Here is a 20,369-nt window from a genome sequence, read left to right as displayed (position 1 = left end):
TATCCACACGTTTTTGTTTTTTCCATCATTTGAACAGTTAAAAATCATGTAGCACTGATTCATTAACAGCTTATTTATCAGACCAACATTTCTGCCAATGCTAATATTTAAATAAAAAAAGCAGAGGGCAATAATGCTGGACCGTCTATCTTTTTTGGGAAAGTCAAATGTAGTTTCATTCTTGGTTAAAACCATCTTTGAAATCATGAAGTGGTTTAAGGGCTAAAATGTCTTATTGAAGCACACAAACTGGTACTGAAGGCACTTTATTCAATAAATAAAAGCACATGAAACAGTAAAAACACCAAATTTGACCAAAGAGGGCAATCAAAAACCGAGCATACGCAGAAGCAAGGGAGTGAGAAGAGCCCGTTTGCACCAAATCCATCCCTGAGAAACCAGATTACAAGTTACATGATGCGTCCCACACATGTACAGTAAAATGAAACGGTTAAATAAATAGCTTCAACATCATTACCTGAACTAAAATGAGGCAGGCAGTAGCTCATCATGTGATGATGAAAGAAAACAAGTATGACAAAATATACAGTATGAGCCTTCTCTGACTTCCTAAAAACACCTGCTTACACAAACTCTGCTGCTCTAACTTGAAAATTATTTACAAAGCCAATAATCAGCACAGCAATTCTTCTTTTACCCTAATGTCATAAAACAAATTGAATGGAGGCTTTATGATTAAAGAAATTAAAGTACAAATCTTTTTTACAATATGATTTGGCATTAACTGTATGTAACAAATCTGAGATACCAGCAAGAGACCATCTGTAAAAAGCCAGTTCCTCTGTTGCAGTCAGTAGTAAAATTCAAGTCTTGCCTTGCAAAATAACATCAGGATTCTCCTACATCTCATGATCTCAGTCCACTCTCATGGAGTAAAAAGAAGGCCATCACTCTTCCTCGGGGAACTTGAACTTGGCGTAGACGATGAGCATGACGATGGACATGACGACACACATGGAGCCGATCACCAGGTAGGCGATGCCCAGGAACTCGTTCTTGCCGCCCATCCAGGACACGTTGCTGAACACCACCTTCTTTCTGCCGTCGAAGCTCAACACAGGGTAATCTGGAGGGTAACGTGTTAAAGGCATGCACACCAGAAACATGGAAATACAGAGAACGATAGAAAAGTGGAATTAACTGATGAACACTTGTGTAAAAGCTGTGTTAAGAATGAGCGACATCTAATGGTGAAAGTGCAGATAGTCCTCTGCTCACCACTCCCTTTGTGAAGGGTGGCCTTCACATTCTTCTTCATTTGCGTAGCAGGATTTCTGTTGATCTGTTCAGCTGCTGCAGAAACGCGGCAGCACGAGATGCTTCTTTAACAATACAGATTATTGTTTTATATTTCAAATTAATAATACACCTTTACAAATATACTTATGGATAAACGATGACTTTAACGCCTCATTTGGGGTTTCGCTGATCTGTCCTGCAAAATAATTTGTCTCTCATTTACTTGTTTTAGAGAATTTGCCTGTTCCCTTGTTTCTTCTTCTCCTCCTCTTTCTTCTCCTGTGTCACTGCGTTTCCTCGGCTCAGATAAAAACAGAACCACACCCAACAACAGGTCAAACAGGTTTCACCGAGCCGCTGCGGTGTGAGGTGTGAGGTGTCCGGTGTCGAGGCCTGAGCTCTTTTCATTCATTAAAAGGTTGGTAAATCTTCCACATGGAAGTGGCACGCTACTTGCTTAAATGCGAATATATGAGATTCAAAATCTAACACATTAAAGGATACTGTAGGCAATTTCCAGAGTGTAGTTTCCAGCGGGCAGACCCTCTGCATAATCGCCCTCAGTGATTCGCCGGTACAGTTTACTGAAGTTGGGCAGCGCTGCCGTCCTCAGCCACACCAGGAAGTCCTGGTTGATGAAGCCGTTGTTGGCGGGATCTGAAGGGTCCAACTCATACGCAGGATTGAGCCAATTTAAGGGCTTCACAGTGCCTGAAAGTCAAATATAATTCACGCTAAAAGCCCCGCAGCTTACCGTTCAATCTACTAAACTTTGAATAAACAGTGAAATACCATTAAAAGCGTTCTTCAGAGGAACCACACTGGGGTTCCTGTACTTGATGTTGTAGTCAGTCCACCACGCGATCCCTTTTTTGTCCAAGGGCACCACCTTTTTCACCCCTTTGACAATCTGGTACAGCTTGAAGGTGTCTGTAATACAAAAAAACAAGAATAAGAATCATAAAAAAACAAAAAAAACAATGACTTATTTCTCACTGCACAGAAACGGAAGTGATTTTAAATGATTTTTCAGCACCGTTGAACATGCTGTTCGCCACCGCTCCACATGGCACGATGGGTTTGTTGTTGCTGTCGTACTGATATGGAGCACATTCGCTGTCCGGTTCCTTCAGGAGAGACAGAAAGCACACAGGCAATATTAGCTTTATGTCCTTCTGATCACGAATGTCCTCTAATAAAGACATGAACCGCACCGTTGTGTTTTACAATGGAGGAAACTGAACTCACCTGAAAGTATGCCGTGTCTCCTGACAGTTGGTTCAGATCTTTGGACACACCGTACCTCCTGAAGTTTTGGAAGTAGTTGGACAGACCATAATAAAAGAACACAGGTCCCTGTGGAGGACAACACACACAAACATACACAGCAGGTGAGAGGCAGGCGATCGTGTGGCTCACCTTTATTTACACGAACATGTGCAATAACAAGTGTGACACCAACCTTGAAGAGCGTGTCGATGTTGAAGTCCATCGAGCACATGCAGTTCTTGACGCTTTCGTCAGAGCACTTGTAGCACGGGGAGCTTTGCTCAAAGCCAGTGTAGTCCATCTGAGCGCGGGGACACACGGCGACAAAGCTCAGCGTTAATTATTGATCGAGAACAACACCGATCGCCATTGTCTGCGAGACACGTCGCACAAGTACTGTACAGAGACACACGGGAGTTACACGAGATCGCCAAATACATTTGAACCTGAACCTTTTACTAATGACATTTGAATTATTCTCAACAGGTCGATAAGTCTACTGTTGTATAAATCATTTCTAAATCATTTTTGCTGTCCTTAAAAAAAGGAGAAGCAACTGAATTATCATCACATTTGTAGTTTATTTGTATTCAAGGAGTTGCTGAAGGGGATCAATGGCATTCTGTGTGCATGGAATCATTGTTAGCACAGAGCATCTCTGGAGGTCCAACATGCAGAACCTTAATATTATGACTTATATTTACTTTGGGTTCGTCTTTTAGGGATTAACAGATTAAACATACATTTAGAGACACATTTGAGCCTCGACGTGAGACGTGAAACACACAGTACCTCCAACACTTGGATGCTCCGCGAGGTGACAAAGAGAGCGACGCCGATGCCGATGAACGCCAGGCCGATGAGGACGAAGCCCGGGATGATGATGCCAGCAGAGAGCATGGGCTGCCACGCAGGAAGCCTCTGCTGAGTGAAGGCCGTGTTGTCAGGCCGGTTCACCGACTCCTCCGGCTCTTCTTTCACCATTTTAGATTTGTCTTTGTTTTCTGTTGGATAGAAGACAGTGATCCACTCATGAAATACTGTACACTGTTTCAGAACTGTGAAACACTCCCCGTCTTAAAACTGTGACATACATCTGTGCAGTAATATGTAATAATAATAATAATAATAATAATAATAATAATAATAATAATGACACACCACTTTTTCATGTTACTTTATACTTTAATATATCTGTGTTTAACTTATTGCTAAATCTTAAGGCTGGGCAATTATTCAATGTCAATACATATCACAATCTAATACAATTTTATTCAATATCATAATAACAAAGGCTCAGTATGAACTGATGTTTATGAGCTGGTGCTGCAATAAATGTGGAATAAACTGCTGTAAATGTTCCGTTTAAAACCGCATATACTTATTATGTCCCTATTTTGTGCTCTGTTATATCTTTTTTTACTCTTTTGCTGCTGTAACAAGTGAATTTCCTGCTCAGTGCGGGATCAGTGAAGTCAAATCTAATCTTAAAAACACCGTGTATCGGTGCTGGAATCACGGTACATTTCACGGTGTCTATTCACACGTGACTGATGCTCAACCACAGCTCTAATAGTTCATCATTTTTGATTGAATGTGTGGTGAAACACACTATAAAAGCGTATTTAAAAATCGAGTCTACATCTAACTGTGGCCTAACTAACCAGCAACACCCAGATTAGCCAAGAGCACAACACGGATCACAGATTAAAGTCACTTCCCCACTTTTAAACACGCTGCTTCCTCGTTTTCTGTTTCTTTTTTATTATAATCTGGATTAAAGAGTTACTTACACACCGTCGGCTCCAACATGGAACAATAAAACAAAGGCGTCGTCAACAAAACTTCCCTGTGTGTGTGAGAGAGAGAGCGAGAGAGACGAGACACTGCAGATCTCACCTTTACCTGAGTCCACCCCCACCTTCACCAGTGACGTCACAGTGTCTGCACGCACCTGATCTGAGATCAGTCCTGTCCTTTCATTTACCAACTGTAGACGAACTGTCAGCCACGAGTCATTTTCTTACTTTTCTCATTTCTCACTTTTCTTCATCTTCTTATATATATATATACATATATTTTTTTAACTTTTATTACATGTTATATTTTTGGACAACAATAAAATAATTCTGTGTCTCCATACGTGACGAATACATAAAAAATAATACCTAAAGCTGTTTCTGATTCTGTTTAAAAAATATATTTATATATAAAATAATTCTCTTGTCTGAAGTTGCTCCTTTATGGAAGTGTATCCTACTTAAATAAAAAATATATATTAGTCATAATTACTTACTCATTATTATGAGATATGAATACTTATGAGAGAATAAGTCACAATTATGAGATAGTAAGTCATTATTATGAGATAATAAGTCATTATGATGAGATAATAAGTCGCAATTATGAGATAGTAAGTCATGATTTTTAAATAATAAATCATAATTGGGAGAGTAAGTAATGGTTATTATATAATAAGTCGTATTTCTGAGTTATTACAACTACTAATATTATTTTTTTCAAATGGCGGAAACGGGCTTTCAAAACTGTGGAAAAGAACCCCGCCCTTTTGTAAGAATTGACAATCGCTTTGACCAATCGTTTCGCTTTCCGGATTTTGCGTCACTTTCAATCCACCAATCAGTGACGAGTTCATTGAGTGCAGGGGAGCTGCTACTGTGCCGTCTTTGTGTTGACATCTGTGGGGGATTGAGAGGTAATTGTAATATTTTCTCACTATTTTCTTCATAGTTTTTTTTACCGTTTAAAGCACCACGGTATGATGTTAGCGGAGCCCTGGGAAAACTGTTGAATTTGCAGGCGGAGCCGGCGTTTTTTATCTCAGTTTGTCAGTACATGTCGCACCTGCCGCAGAGCCACTGTTGCTGTTAGCCACAGTCCATTGTTAGCCGTGTTAGCTAACGTAGCATGGTCTCGTGAGATACATTTGAAAGAAATATGTAATAAGCCAGATCTTTTCTGTCTGCGTTTGCACTGTAGAACGTGTCACGGTATGTTTTAAGCAGTGAACTGGTTTTTTTCGAACGCGCTACGTGCTCATCGCTTTAAAATAACATGATGTTAGCCAACAAGCTAACGGTGTTAGCTATGGCATTTGGCTGCTAGCTCTGCTAGCTTGCAAGTTGCAGCCCACAATTGTCTTGATGGTAGAGCTGCATCTAACGATTTTTTGCATAATCGACTAATCTGTCGGTTATTATTCACGATTAATCGAGTATTCGTTTGGTCCATAAAATGTCAGAAATCGGAAAAAAAAACGTCGATCTTGTCAAACCTGGGAATGATGATGTTCTCAAATGTCTTGCTTTTGTCCGCAAACCATATTATATATACATATATTCACATTATATATCACACATCAGAAGCTGAAACAATCTTGTTTTAATCATGAAAAAAGCTTTAAACCGATGACTTGATTATCAAAATAGTTAACGATTAATTTAATAATCGATTAATAATCGAGTAATTGTTTCAGCTCTACTTGTTGGCAATTAAAAAATAATACTAACTATCAAAACACATCGTAGCATTCTGACTTAAATCCTTCTTTGCTTTCATAAGTTTTATTTTTGGCTTATTATTGAAAAATATTTGTGTGAAATTACCTTGTGTGTGTTGGTGTTAGTCTGTTCCTGGGTTTCTACAAGTATTTAATGTAAAAGGCCAACGTTTATGTCAAGGTGGTTCTGTTCGTAACTATATTTCTGGTTCTGTTTTCGTTTCTTAGTGTTTGAATGGATATTACCAGGTGCACGGAGAAATGGGTAAAAACAAAGACAAGATTACTGTACCATGTAGACTTCATTTCACAAAACCATGACATTCATGCACTATTAATGTTAAAGCCATCCAGTTGCACAGATGTGATATTTTATGGGTGATGCACCCTCAAAAGCAGGGGCGTTCAATTAAATTTAAGAGAGGGCCAGATGGAGAATTATCTCTATATACAAAGGTCTGGAAGAGCTTAATGACATAAGTGGTGTTATGATTCTATTTATATTATATAACATTGTACTGTAATAAAAAAAGAAATCCTTCATTTTCATGTCTCATCAAAATCATATTTTCTTTTTTTGTTTTTCTGCCTATATGAATCCTAACTGTAGTTGATTGTCAGAACACAGCATTTGAATTTGAATTGATGTTTTTCACTCTGTTCTTCCTCACATCATCTCTTAATGTGTGTCTCATTCGCATAACTTTAGTTTGAATGCTCATTGAAACTCACGATCTGATTGCCTATGCCTTCACATTAAATTAGACTTCATCTAATACTAGTTTAACTCTAGTGACGTAAAAGCTACAGAAGTTGAAATACAAATGCTCATCAAAACATGGAACTTAGTAAGATATCAATTTGGTATGATTATGATGAAGTTTTGCTCATCTTTCATCAGTTGTACTGTTGTTTTTTTTAAACATGAAATTTCAGCCATTTCACACAATTATTCTGCTCTATGTTTCATATTGAAGGTTTTCATAAAATTCCTCTTTCCTGTTTGTGCAGGAGAGGCCTCCGACATCCTCCATAATGCTGTCTAGCAAGAAGTCAGATGCTGGCTCCTCTTCCTCCTCCTCTTCGTCCTCTGGTGGCGCAGCAGGAGGTGATAGGGTCCAGATGGCAGATGCTCAGACTGGTCCCTCAGCCTCAGCTGGAGGAGCTATGGATATAAAAAAGAAGGAAAGGTCTTCCCCTAGTGGGGAACATGCAGGAGCTCCTTTGCCCCACCAGGCAGGCCCTGGGGGGGCAGATCAGGACTCAGCTGAAGTCCGAAGGACAAGTCGACGAAAGCGAGCAAAAGTAAATATTTAATTTTGGAAGTGGACAGGACAGGAAAGTAGTTTAATTCGGCCCAGGCAGAACTACCATCTTCACTTTTAATAACCCTCTCAAAGTCATACAACCTAAAATCTATCTTAAGTTAGTTAAAGGATTTTAGGAAGTGGATGTCTCAATCTACTTCCACAGTCCATAGGTGTGAATGTGAGATGAATGGTTGTTTGTTTCTATGTTGCTCTGTGATGGACTGGCGATCTGTCCAGGATGTACCCTGCATTTCACCCCCATGTCAGCTGGGATTGGCACCAGCACCCTCTGCGACCCTCATGTGGAGGATAAAGTGGGAGAAGATGAACAAATGATGCCTGAATCTTTCAGACAATTGAAATGACATCTGCTATCATAAGAAATGAACAGCGAAAGAAGACAACCTGTCCTTAAAACTGAAGTGAGAGCACCCCCTGAATCTCTTTCTGTAACGCTGGTTTTAATGATGCTTTTATTGTGCCTACCGTTGCAGGTGGAGTACCGCGAGATGGACGAGAGCCTGGCTAATCTGTCGGAGGACGAGTATTACTCTGAGGAGGAGAGGAATGCCAAGGCAGAAAAAGAGAGGAAGCAGGTGATTCCACCGCCGCCTCCACCCGTAGATGAAGAGAATGACAGTGAACCAGAGGAACCATCTGGTGAGTTGAAAAGCTGAGGCGTCGCAGTAAAGGGAAATTTGAAATCTCTCTCAAACTCTCGTTTAAACGCCCATTAAATGACACTTTGTGCTCACAGTATAGAGATGTGTATATTTATAATCAGGTGTGGAAGGAGCTGCTTTTCAGAGTCGTCTTCCTCATGACCGTATGACTTCCCAAGAGGCCGCTTGCTTCCCAGATATCATCAGTGGTCCCCAGCAGACGCAGAAAGTCTTCCTCTATATTCGCAACCGTACAGTAAGTTCTAATCTAAACTCATCACATAGAGAACCTGTTTACTACATAGTACTGCAAAGTATTGACCTCACTCATATTGACCTCACTCAGCTCCAATTGTGGCTGGACAACCCTAAGATCCAGCTGACCTTTGAGGCCACAGCACAGCAGCTTGAAGCTCCATACAACAGTGAGAGACTAAATCGATCTCTATGATGAGCATTGTCATTCTCATTTTATGTAGAAGTAGAAAGTTGATGTACTCCTGTTTTCTTTTTAGGTGATGCTGTGCTGGTCCACAGGATACACAGCTACTTGGAAAGACATGGCCTCATTAACTTTGGCATTTATAAGAGGGTCAAGCCATTACCCAGTAAGTTCACATCATTCATTGCACTGATAGAATTGCAGTAACCATTTGCAACCTATCAGATGTTTGGTTTGAAAGAAAATACATTTTCTTTCCTTCCTGAAGAACAATGTTTTACAAAAGTTGTTGTATAATCCTGAGACATCTGAGACATTGACTCAGAACTGTCAACAGTGTAATACATGCACTTTTTTTTTTCTCTTCCTTGCAGCCAAGAAGACTGGGAAGGTTATAATTATTGGTGGAGGTGTCTCTGGCTTAGCTGCTGCAAGGCAGCTGCAGAGCTTTGGGATGGATGTCACAGTATTAGAGGCCAGGGTAAGTCACCCACTGGGTTTTTAATTCACCCTTTACATTATTATTTTTGGTGTTTTATCTAAGACAGGAATTCCCATAATCCTACGCTGCTTACTGATGTCATAAAACTAAGTCTTATGTTACTGTTTTGATAGAAGCGGAAATTACTGAAACATTATTTTGATAATATTTCCTTGCAGGACCGTGTTGGAGGCAGAGTGGCCACATTTAGGAAGGGCAACTATGTTGCTGATCTTGGAGCCATGGTGGTGACGGGCCTTGGTATGAATTGAAATTCTTGTTTTGTTTGGATCAAATAAAAACATGCACTTTGTCCTCAGTAACACTGTTATCTGAGTCAGATAATAGTCTTTTCTCAGAGTGTTTGTGCAGTTACACAGATCCTCCTTAAGAGGGTGATATTGCCCATGTTATGTCATTGTCAGTTCTGATGTTTTTGCTTTGTTTAGGAGGGAATCCCATGGCAGTGGTCAGTAAGCAGGTTAACATGGAGCTGGCCAAGATCAAGCAGAAGTGTCCACTGTATGAAGCCAATGGCCAGGCTGTGAGTATCATGAAATAAACTGAGCTGCATCTCCTGCCATCACCAAAGCCCTTGTGCTATTCTCACATTTAATAGCTAAAATCCTGAGATGCCTAATGTGTGTCTTAATAAAAGAATAGTTGTTGGTTGTTTTCTCATAAAATCAAGCCATTTCTTTATGACTTGCTAGATTGCAAAAGGCTTACGGCTGCAGAGGCATGCATGTGATTTACTCTCGGCAGCTCATGCTTGAAAAAAATAAGTGCCTGCTTCCGTCATAGTGAGGCAGGCAGCCCTGTGTTAGGTAAAAGTCGTCATATAAACAGCTAACCTCAGAAGTATGCAACCATCAGGGAAGCGTAGCTGCATCTGCATTAGATACACACTTTAACATTTTTTTTCTTGTTTTGTTTACTTCCTCCGACAGAAGATGTTTATGTATGTGCAAGATTTTAATCGCTACTCTGGTGTTTGGGGTTTACAGCTGTTCTCCGAGCTCTTTGTTGCCCCGAGGCAGGGATCTGGCTTTCCATGATCCACTAAAACACAATTAGTGGTGGATGTATTTAACTACTTACCCTTGCGTGTCATCAACAACGGCTCCTGTTCCTTTCAAAGCAGAGCAGAAAACGGATACAGCCTAATGTCATTAAAATGGAAGCTCCCTCTCATTTTTTTCCTTCTATCTGTGGCAGATATAGTAATATGATGTTTAAGTTCATGTTCAGGGCATGAACCAAGTTCTTGAAACATCTACATCATATGTAACTGGTTTCCCCCACTGCAGGAAAAGGCAAATTAAGTGTTCCTGTTTTATTTTGTGCGAACCTGTTTAAGGTTAAAGTTGTGTTTACTTAATATTTTCTCTCTTTCTCTCCACTCCCCCTCCTCCCTTTGTCTTCTCGACCTCCTCCATGTTTTATCTTTTGGCGAACGACTAAAGGGTGAACGGTGCACAAGTGTATGTATTGGTTTATTTTACATAATTCAATCCTTTACTCCTCTTTTGAATAACTCTTTAAAAGGCTCCATTTTACAGCACTATTCATGTTAACTCGTATAATGTTTACTCATCATTTCATTGTAAAGAGAAATTATGTAATTGTGAAACGAAGTGCAAACTAAATCTAAAGAATACAATATTTGACCATTGTCTGGGGTAGATATTTAAAAAGAAGTTCCACAGGAGGTGACGCACACAAGACATTTACAATTACGCTTTGGAAGCATGTTTGCTACTGCACGTGAAATATTGAGTGTTTCTCTGGGGCAGTGGCTATAATTCATGCTGCTTCTGCTTGTGTGCAATAAGTCAACCAATAATCTCTATGCAAGTATTAATAACATAAATCCCATCAGGACATCTTATGAAAATAATTGTCTTTAATTAATTGGTGATATCAAAAATGTGCCATTAGCTGTATTATCTCTTTCTAGCGCTGCTGTTTTAACTGTGACTAATGATCCCTGTCGTTGTCACGTGATCGTGTGTCCAGGTGCCCAAAGAAAAAGATGAAATGGTGGAGCAAGAGTTCAACAGACTGCTGGAGGCCACTTCCTACCTCAGCCACCAGCTCGACTTCAACTTCCTCAACAACAAACCTGTGTCTCTGGGTCAGGCTCTGGAGGTGGTCATACAGTGAGTGTGGGGCGTGTACACACAATCACGATCTTTTCAGGTGTGATTCACACACAAGTCCAGCAGCACTAATCTCTGTGTGCATCTCTGTGTGTGCAGACTGCAGGAGAAGCATGTCAAAGACGAGCAGATAGAGCACTGGAAGAAGATTGTGAAGACTCAAGAAGATCTCAGGGATCTACTCAACAAGGTGAGTAAAGGTTATCTTAACTTCTGCAGTGAATTAAGAGCCAATTATGATTTTTAGACCTTCGTTGTCCACGAAATAGTCAGAAAATATACAGTAAAATTATTGTTTCTTGAGAAATTGTATTGTTAAACCACTGTCTGATGACACGTTGTGGTCAAAACATACAATAAACCATTCTTAGTCAATCTTAATTTTATGTACAAGTGGTGTTGTGCGTTTTACTGTAGGATTAGAGATTCAGACTGATTTGAGGGAACCCTGAATGCACCATTATGATAAGAAAAGCAGCTTTGAGAATGTAATATAGAGGCATGAGGATTGAATGAACATCTGGCAGCACAGGTGAAAAGGCTCAAATGAAACACATGCAAGTTTTGCCTCATTTTCATCTCTCTCCGTCCTCCTCTCTTCACCAGATGGTGTCCACGAAGGAACGTGTTAAGGAGCTCCATCAGCAGTATAAAGAGGCCAGTGAAGTCAAACCACCCAGAGATATCACCGCTGAGTTCCTGGTGAAGAGCAAGCATCGGGACCTCACCGCCCTCTGCAAAGTGAGTTTCAGCAAAAGAACCAAAAGTTACAGCCCAAAAGCTTTAAAGTGACATAAAGTTAATGTTAGTAAAGTGTTCTTTCATCATCGAGCTGCAGGCTCTTTTCTAGACTAGCTTTGACACTTTCATTACTTCCTCAGATCTTTTGGACCAAACGGGAATGTTACCGTAGGTTGTAAAATAATCTTTTCACAGCAGTAAAATGTTAACTCTTTCCAACTGTGTACAATATAGAGTTTTTTGTGTTTTGATTTCCTGCAGTTTGAAGCTTTGAAGTCAGTATTAGATTTTCTGGGCTGATTACTCTGTGAATCAAAAGGTCGACCACTACAATTTGCAGGACAGAATCCTCGCCTTTGCTCTGAAAAATAACAGTTATAAACAAGGAAGTAAAGTGTAAAAGTATTATTATTCCAGCATGAAAGGGGATCCTTTATGGATTGCTGGGTGCTCTTTGAGTGCCTCACAGAAATGTAATGCCGTGCTATCTAAGTAAACACGGCGAGGCTATGTTTAAGCGGTTTAATGCCTCTGTGAGATGTATTATTAGTGCGAGTGCTGCTGTTTTATTTCTGGTGCAGACAAATCACCTCCACTACTGCCATGTGTATGTTTTAAAAGGAGGTTTTTAGTTGGTTTAAACACAGCTGGTGTCTGAACTGGAGTTGTCTGCAACTCATCCGCTGTCTGAGAAACCACTTCAAGGCTTGGGATCATGGTCTGACTGTCTTTATGTCTGAAGACGCACACACAGGCACACAAACACACAGCAAGAACGTCTGTTTCTGTGACACAATATAACAGGGTTTTAAGTGCAGTGATGGCTATGACAGGAATGCACAGATTAATATTCTTTATCAACTGCTGTAGACAGTTTCCTGGTTGTCGGCGTGGTAGGTGGCAGTGACTCTGAGCTGCTCTGACAGTTGACTCTGTTGTGGTGAACTGATGAATAGGTTGAGTCGTTCCTCTCTGTCAGGAACTGCTTTTCCTTTTCTACATGACCTGAAAACCCTGTGGGTGTTTCACATTTCAAACACACATGCACGCTGAGGTGTGCGTTTGAAAAACACTCACCTAGATACAAACAACTTCAGTCTGTAAATCTCTGTTTGTGGGGATTTTTTGTCGATAATCTTATTTTTAAATATTACTTCTCAAGTTGTTGATGTAATGCACATTTTATTTTTAAATGTACACGTACACTACATTCTACATTGTCTTTGTGTAGGAGTACGATGAGTTGGTGGAGCTGCAGGTCAAATTGGAGGAGAAGTTACAGGAGCTAGAAGCCAATCCACCCAGGTGAGTCATTCTGAGGAAGCTTTAGCTATTCCTACCATTCATGAACATTAAAATATTCGTTTTAGCCGTGTGTGTAACTCTTGCTGATGTAAATGTAATGACTCTGTATGAAAAGACATCAAACACTTGCACTCTTCATGCTCGACGCGCAGTAGGATCGTCTTGTTTTGTGGTTCGGTTCGTTGCATTAGCTTTGATGTGCTGCGTCAGGCTCACTGTCCTTATTGCTGGCGTGGCTGGGGTGAAGACAGTTGCTCCTTACATGTCATATAAATAATATTCACTGCCTCTAGATATTGCTCAAGCACCAGCATCACATAATACGGTACATTTCATTGGCCACTCCTCCTCCTCCTCCTCCCTCCTTACGTGTTGTCAACCACACTGGCAGTGCCAGTGCCACGACACATCCATGCTGGTAGTAAACTTAGCTTAATATTGATGAAGATCTGCTGAACAAATAAATAATAGTGAAGTTTCAGTCCTGTAACAACTCGTGCAGCTCAGTACAGTTTTAATTGGTGAGTTGGTTGAGGTTGAATTCACTTCAAATGTTTTAATTTACCCTTAAATGTAAGGACAAATGCTTTCACACACACCCTCGCTTATGCACGCACGACTGCACTAGCAACCAAAACAAAGAGCTGAGGAGGTCGGGTTACAAGAAGCTGCTGCAGACACGGTTACTTAGTTATTTATTAATACTGAAAGTAGTTGTTTGCTGCAATATTGATTTTTGTCATTTGTAATCTTGTATGAAACCTGCAGGAACATGCGTGTCACCTGTCTAAATGTTTTCTTTTGTTTTTCTTCAGTCTGCACTTACTGTGACTTGAATTTAAATGCCACTAACCGTTTTTTTTTTGTTTTTTTTCCTTGTGCATGAGTAAACCTGCCTCAGTCAGAATCTAACACCACGTCTCTTTCCTCCTTTTTGTCTCCCACAGTGATGTTTACCTGTCATCCAGGGATCGACAGATCTTAGACTGGCACTTTGCCAACTTGGAGTTTGCCAACGCGACGCCGCTCTCCACCCTCTCCCTCAAACACTGGGATCAGGTATGTACATGTACCCATTTACTAAAGTCATAAGCGTGTTTAGTCGTGACAGTGGACCCTCAAATCTCCTCACAGTCTCATGTGTGGTCTATTTTATACTCCACACAAAGATGATGACAGGTTATTCATTTATCCACAGGATGATGACTTTGAGTTCACCGGCAGTCACCTGACTGTCAGGAACGGTTACTCCTGTGTTCCCGTGGCTCTGGCTGAAGGCTTGGACATCAAACTAAACACAGCGGTGCGGCAGGTTCGCTACACAGCATCTGGTATGTGCTCTCACAGCTGTGTTTGCGTGTAATTTTTACGATCGATTCTATACTTGTTGTTATATTATCCGTTTCTCTGACCACCAGGCTGCGAGGTGATCGCCGTCAACACTCGCTCAACAACGCAGACGTTCATCTACAAGTGTGACGCCGTGCTGTGCACGCTGCCCCTCGGCGTGTTGAAGCAGCAGCCTCCTGCTGTGCAGTTTGTGCCCCCGCTGCCTGAGTGGAAAACATCTGCCATACAGAGGATGGGCTTTGGCAACCTCAACAAGGTTTGGGCCTCGCTCTGAGCTTACAGTAACATATGGGAGCTTACAGGCTTCCTCTACTCTTTCCTTCTACGGCTGTGGGATATTAAGAAAACGCTAATTATTGACAATTTGACAAAAATATTAAGTGCTTTATTTAAACATTTTCTGCGTCTCTAAACAAAAACATCCTTTACCTTACGGGTTGTTGAAATAAATAATTTTAATCAAAGGAGAAATCTACATTTACTGCACTTCAGGCTGTTTGCATAAGTGTATATTTCTTTTGCAGTTGTGTATGTTGTGCAAGCTGATCTCACAAATTATGCAGCATTCTCAGTTTATTGCACAGCCCCTCTGTGTCTGTTGCCTGCTTCATATTTGTCTAAATGTTGAGTAAAATCCGTATGTGGAGTTGAGTTTGAGGAGGACAGAGATTCTCGTCACGATTATGAAATCGCTGCATGATTTCAGGTAAAATCAGAGTCAGGTTTTATATCCTGTAGCTATCCTGTAGTGAAGTGAGTGCGTTTCTGACTGGACAGAGGATTTGGGAGCTGCTATTATTATATTTCTGCTGCAGTGTCCTCATGGCGGCCACATGACCTTGAGGTTCTGGAGCGACTTTTGCTGCAGAATGTAGTTTTTAAGTCTCTGTTCTCTACTGGGCTTTGGCCGATCCATCTTGTGAGATTTCCCCTTTTCTTTTTTTAAATTGTCACTGTTGTTGCCCTTTCTTTTTTTTGCTCAGATGATTTATGGGATGTGGGAGTGGTAAGCATGGACAGTATGTGTGGGAAGAGTGAGTTGGAGTCTGTTGCGTGCGACAGAGAGACGCTTTTTGTCAGTGTGTTTGTTCTGCGTCACTCCTCCTGACCCACTAGCACTTCCTCTCTCTCTCTGTGTTGCCGAGCATCATCTGCAGCGTCATCCGAGGAGACGCTTAACACTGCTGCAGCACTCGGAGGCAGTTACTGCATGATTACGCAATCTGACCTGCTGCTGTTCTGTGTGTACAGCAGGTGGAGCTCCACCTTTCACTCCTGCAGTGACTCATGTGGGCAGTGACTGTGAGGAAGTGATATATGTGTGAGCTGTTGAATGTAATTATGGTTTTATGGCTGCGTGACTCTGTCTCTTTTGTCTTCCTCCCTGTTTTAAAGGTGGTGCTGTGTTTTGACCGCGTGTTCTGGGACCCGAGCGTCAACCTGTTTGGTCACGTTGGTTCCACCACAGCAAGTCGGGGCGAACTCTTCCTCTTCTGGAACCTTTACAAAGGTGACAACAGATCGCCTTTTTTATATTACATTTCAATGATTGATTCATTGTCTACTCAGAAGAGTCAATTGCTGCTATGACATTGTCTAAGATTTGAATTTAAAGTGAAGGTAAATGAGCAGTGTTAGTAATAAAGTGCGACTTTCCCACCTCATCAGCTCCCATCTTACTCGCTCTGATGGCTGGAGAGGCTGCCGGCATCATGGAGAACATCAGCGACGACGTTATTGTCGGACGCTGCCTCGCCATTCTCAAAGGAATCTTTGGAAGCAGTGCTGTACCACAGGTGCGTGTGACCCAAACCGAGTAGACTTCCTCGCATGTGTTTGTATTTTTCACTGTCGTTGCCGGACACTCAAGTCACACACCTTATGAGTTATTATCACCAGTTCTTATGAGGGTAATAAAATTCCATTAACAACATTTATTTACTTCTTAATGAATTAAACTCTTGTTGAACTTTGCCGACCATTATGGGTTATCTTGAGTTGTTTATATCCAGCGTGGATGCTTCTATAACCTGTGTTGCGTTCACTGTCCGCTCGTAAATAATAACTCGTCCCTTCTTTGAAGCAGAAACACCAGGTTAATCATTTATCAGTTTCTACTTATTATCACTTACATAAGTAAATGTTAATACCATATTTTCACTAAAGCAAAAGAACAAAAGCGAAACCCGACCAAGCTGTGGTCTCTGGTCTTGTTTTAATTCGGTCTTGTAGTAATTTGTTGACGGAGCTGATTGCTTTTTTGTTCTAGTTCAACCTTCATTTTGTTTGCTGTTTACGGAGAAAGTGGAGCCATGTTCTACTTTCAAGCTTAATCATTAGGGTTTTTCGTGGAATGTCAAGTTTGTTGCTGATGCGCCCCCCCCCCCCCCGACCATTTTACACAGAACATGTGAAGTCGCATCCAAACCACCCGTCATTATAAATCATTTGCTGATGGTTTCAAGCCGGATAAAATCATACACACAGGGGCCAGATTTGTGACGTCTGTATACAGGTCTCTGTAAATACTATCATGTGGAATCTCCTGAACACTGTGTGTGTGTTGTTTGTTGTCATGGCAGCCAAAGGAAACTGTGGTCACGCGTTGGCGTGCCGACCCCTGGGCTCGGGGATCTTACTCGTACGTAGCAGCGGGTTCATCGGGCAATGACTACGACCTCATGGCACAGCCCATCACACCTGGCCCTGCTATACCTGGAGCCTCACAGGTAATGGATATGTATGGATGAGAACCAGTGTGTGTGTGTGTGTGTGTCTGTGTGTGAGAAAGTGATTCTCAGCCTGCCCACAACATTCAACCAAACCAAGGCAGAGCATTTTATTCCCAACACTGGTGTTTTTTCTTTGGCTGCTTTGATGTTGGCATGCAGATTAATGTGAAAAAGTCATATTTATGTGTTGAATGATGACTTGTGGCAGTTTATTACCACACAATCTTCCCTCCCTTTCACCAGCCCCCCCCTTTCCTCTCTCAATCCTGAATTATGTTGGGTCAGTCCAACATTGATCTCAGTAGGTTTCCGTCCGCCTGGCTTTTTGTTGTTGTTGCATATTTTCATATTTGCACATTAAAAACATCAAAAAATTTTGGGTGGAAAAAAAATGTCTTAAAATAGCAGTGAAAAGTTTAGAAGGTGGTGGAAAAGTTGGCGCGTCGATAAAAGGGAAACGCTCGCTGCATTTCACTGCACTCAAATAAAAAGCCATTTGGTAAACGAGAGGAGGAGGAGGAGGAGGAGGAATGTGTGGACTGATGAGGAAACCTCAGCATTCCTCTGCTTAGTGCAAGATGCAGAGATTTCTCCAGGAATGGATAAGAAGCTGCAACAAGAACCTTCTTCATCTCACTCTTTATTTCTCTTTATTTACATCGTCTTCTCGTCCTCAGCCCGTCCCTCGCTTGTTCTTCGCCGGCGAACACACCATCAGGAATTACCCGGCCACGGTCCACGGCGCCCTCCTCAGCGGGCTGCGCGAGGCCGGCCGCATCGCCGACCAGTTCCTCGGTGCCATGTACACGCTTCCCCGACAGGCCACGCCCACGGTGGCCAGCAACCCTCAGCAGGCGCAGCAGCCCACGCCCAGCGTCTGAAGAGGTTCCTGTCAAACTCGGGACTGTCAAAAAAGAAAAGTTGAAATTGAAACATCTTGAAAGTCCAGGAACAAACTTTGCCTCCTTTGCCTTTTGACACTTGTGGAGTTTATTTTCCAGTTCCATGTATATGTCTGTATAATTGAATTGAGATACCGTGTGGATTTGGATGTTCTCATTTACACATTTAAAAAAAAAAAAAGACTGGACTTGAAACACATCTGAATTTTATCTCTCACGTCATAAATCCATCTTATATTTTATAAATGTGCGATTTAGCCCAGTCTTAAAAGTGAAGCATGGTTATTGTTATTTTCTTGTGCTGTCAGAACCCAGCGTCTATTTATGTGCCCCCCACTCTGAACATTAAGGAACGGCTGGAAACTTCTTCACGCATTGTTCACACAACTTAAAACTATATACAAGGCGGTAATGTTCAGTACCACTGTGTCAATCCACTACAACTGTGTTGTTGCACGTCTCAGTGAAACAAAGACTTGGTTTCCCTCTGTTGTTGTTGATGAAAACATAGCCAGAATGTCATATTCTGTCCTCTAGGTTTGCAGAGTGTAGGGAGAATAGTTTGTATTAAACAGATGTAAAAGACAGATTAGGATGGCAGATCTGTGAATGTTTGTGTTATGTTTTTTTTTTTGCCATAACAGTTTAAGTATTTTATTATGGCTGTACGTGTCATCGCATACTTTTGATATTGTCAACTTTTTTTTGTTATTAAAAGAAGAGAAAATGAAGAAAGCATCTTAAAAATCTGTGGGGTTTTTTAACTTTGAAAACCAACATTCTACCATATCCTCCATATATCTGTTCTATAACTGATTATTAATGCAAGTAAAGTCACATGACAACAGTAACACAAATAACTACCATCGCTGAGGCCGATAATAACAATAATATATTCTATATGTTCCTTTACATTGGCTTTGGAGCTGAAACATTAATCGTCAACTGTTTTGATCATCAATAATCAGTTTGAAGCTTTTTTCATGATTAAAACAAGATTTCTGATTGTTTCAGCTTCTTAAATGCGAATATTTACTTTGTTTCTTTGCTCCACATGGCAAAGAAATCTTTAAAACTCAATCATTTCGGTTTGTGGACAAAAACAAGACATTCAAGAACATCGTCATCTCCAGGTTTGACAAACACTGATCAACGTTTTTTTTTCACATTTTCTGAGATTTTATGGACCAAACGATTAATTGAGAAAATAATCGTTAGTTGCAGCTCTACTTTACATATTAAATAGGAAGATAAATCAAACGGCAGCAGCAGCGGCAGCAGAAGACCACACCACGCTCCACTCCTCCCGTGTGCCTAATAAAGTGGCCACTGAGTGCATGTGTAGAACAGTAACATGGCTGCTTCTGTCCTGACCCCGCTCTGACCCCCTCCTTCCTTGCAGCTCTGGCTGCTCCCCAGCGTTTGTGGTCCAGTGTGAGGGAGGTAAGACGAGGGTCCCTGGCAGCAGCAGCTCTTAGTGGGGGATCTGATGAATGATGAGGGGGGGGGGGGGGGGATTAAAATGGTCAACCATGAGCTATGAGTTGTATTTCAGGGCTCTGTGCCCCCCCCCCCTGTTTCCATGCCTTGTTTTCCCCCAGAGCTGTGGTTATTATTATGGTGACCAGAAGGAGATGTTTGATGTAACAACAGTCATTTGAGCCGGGCTTTTGGACGGCGCTGCTCGGGTATTTTCACCTCCCTGCTCAAACCGTGGTCTCAGAGCAGTGTGTGTAGATGTTGACTGGTGAGCTTATTTTTTATCATCGCCTGCAGCCCACATCAACTGATGCCTTAGATTGAGAGAAGAGTTTACAGTGTGATCACACACACGCACACACACACACACACACACACACACACGCATGCACGCACGCACACAGACAGCAGCAGCATGTCTGAGCACATTTAATGTGATTCATAGGTGTGGGGGTGGAATGTGAACCTCTGCAGGTACAAACACCTTCCACACGTCTTTATGTGTATTTTGGTCGCCATTGATGGCAATAAAGTTTTCAATAAATCAAGAATTTATGAGTCACGTGACACAGATTTATTCTGGACAATGTGAATTAGATTTCTTTAAGGCTGCAGGTTATTCACGTTGTCCAGTATTTTTGGATGTAACCTTGCTTACATTGTCTCATAAGTACAAGTACATGATCGTGGATAGTGTCCATACTTTTCCACTGTGCAGTGTAAGCGCAGCCTCATAAGACCTTTTGCAGAGCTT

At 41.4% G+C, this 20,369-nt stretch overlaps 2 protein-coding genes across 4 annotated transcripts; one reads left to right on the top strand and one right to left on the bottom strand.

Annotated features, from left to right (window-relative positions):
• Positions 1–908: 908 nt before the first annotated feature.
• On the bottom strand, positions 909–4,387 carry tmem30b (transmembrane protein 30B; the record flags this gene model as incomplete). The annotated part of the gene is made up of 8 exons (XM_083909955.1): positions 4,323–4,387; positions 3,322–3,533; positions 2,723–2,830; positions 2,509–2,616; positions 2,297–2,387; positions 2,053–2,190; positions 1,765–1,971; positions 909–1,087 (listed from the first exon to the last, which is right to left on the bottom strand). The coding sequence occupies exons 2-8, from the start codon at positions 3,511–3,513 to the stop codon at positions 909–911; spliced, it is 1,023 nt and encodes a 340-aa protein (XP_083766081.1). The 5' UTR covers positions 3,514–3,533; positions 4,323–4,387.
• Positions 4,388–7,066: 2,679 nt separating this feature from the next.
• Positions 7,067–18,853, top strand: kdm1a (lysine (K)-specific demethylase 1a). 3 transcript variants are annotated; one of them, XM_083910429.1, is made up of 20 exons: positions 7,067–7,354; positions 7,854–8,019; positions 8,144–8,277; positions 8,368–8,446; positions 8,537–8,629; positions 8,838–8,944; positions 9,124–9,205; positions 9,394–9,488; positions 10,411–10,428; positions 10,964–11,106; positions 11,206–11,296; positions 11,713–11,847; positions 13,079–13,152; positions 14,100–14,211; positions 14,351–14,483; positions 14,571–14,758; positions 15,898–16,012; positions 16,171–16,298; positions 17,085–17,231; positions 17,912–18,853. In XM_083910429.1, exons 1-20 carry the CDS (start codon positions 7,085–7,087, stop codon positions 18,113–18,115), a joined length of 2,514 nt encoding a protein of 837 aa, XP_083766555.1. In that variant the 5' UTR covers positions 7,067–7,084; the 3' UTR covers positions 18,116–18,853. The 3 variants fall into 3 exon arrangements, with proteins under 3 accessions (XP_083766555.1, XP_083766553.1, XP_083766554.1); XM_083910427.1 differs by lacking the exon at positions 7,067–7,354 and having other exon boundaries at positions 7,857–8,019; positions 8,153–8,277; XM_083910428.1 differs by lacking the exons at positions 7,067–7,354; positions 10,411–10,428 and having other exon boundaries at positions 7,857–8,019.
• The last annotated feature ends 1,516 nt before the right edge of the window (positions 18,854–20,369 follow it).

This window comes from Microchirus variegatus (assembly GCF_963457635.1).
Source record: "Microchirus variegatus genome assembly, chromosome: 2".
In the NCBI taxonomy this organism is placed as follows: domain Eukaryota; kingdom Metazoa; phylum Chordata; class Actinopteri; order Pleuronectiformes; family Soleidae; genus Microchirus; species Microchirus variegatus.
This window is presented reverse-complemented; position numbering and strand designations above follow the sequence as displayed.

Bases quoted from the DNA above. Each gene is read 5' to 3' on its own strand.
- kdm1a (XM_083910429.1), top strand. From the start codon at position 7,085: ATGCTGTCTAGCAAGAAGTCAGATGCTGGCTCCTCTTCCTCCTCCTCT. The intron at 7,355-7,853 runs GTAAATATTTAA...CTACCGTTGCAG, and splicing joins GTCGACGAAAGCGAGCAAAA to GTGGAGTACCGCGAGATGGA. The intron at 9,206-9,393 runs GTATGAATTGAA...TGCTTTGTTTAG, and splicing joins CATGGTGGTGACGGGCCTTG to GAGGGAATCCCATGGCAGTG.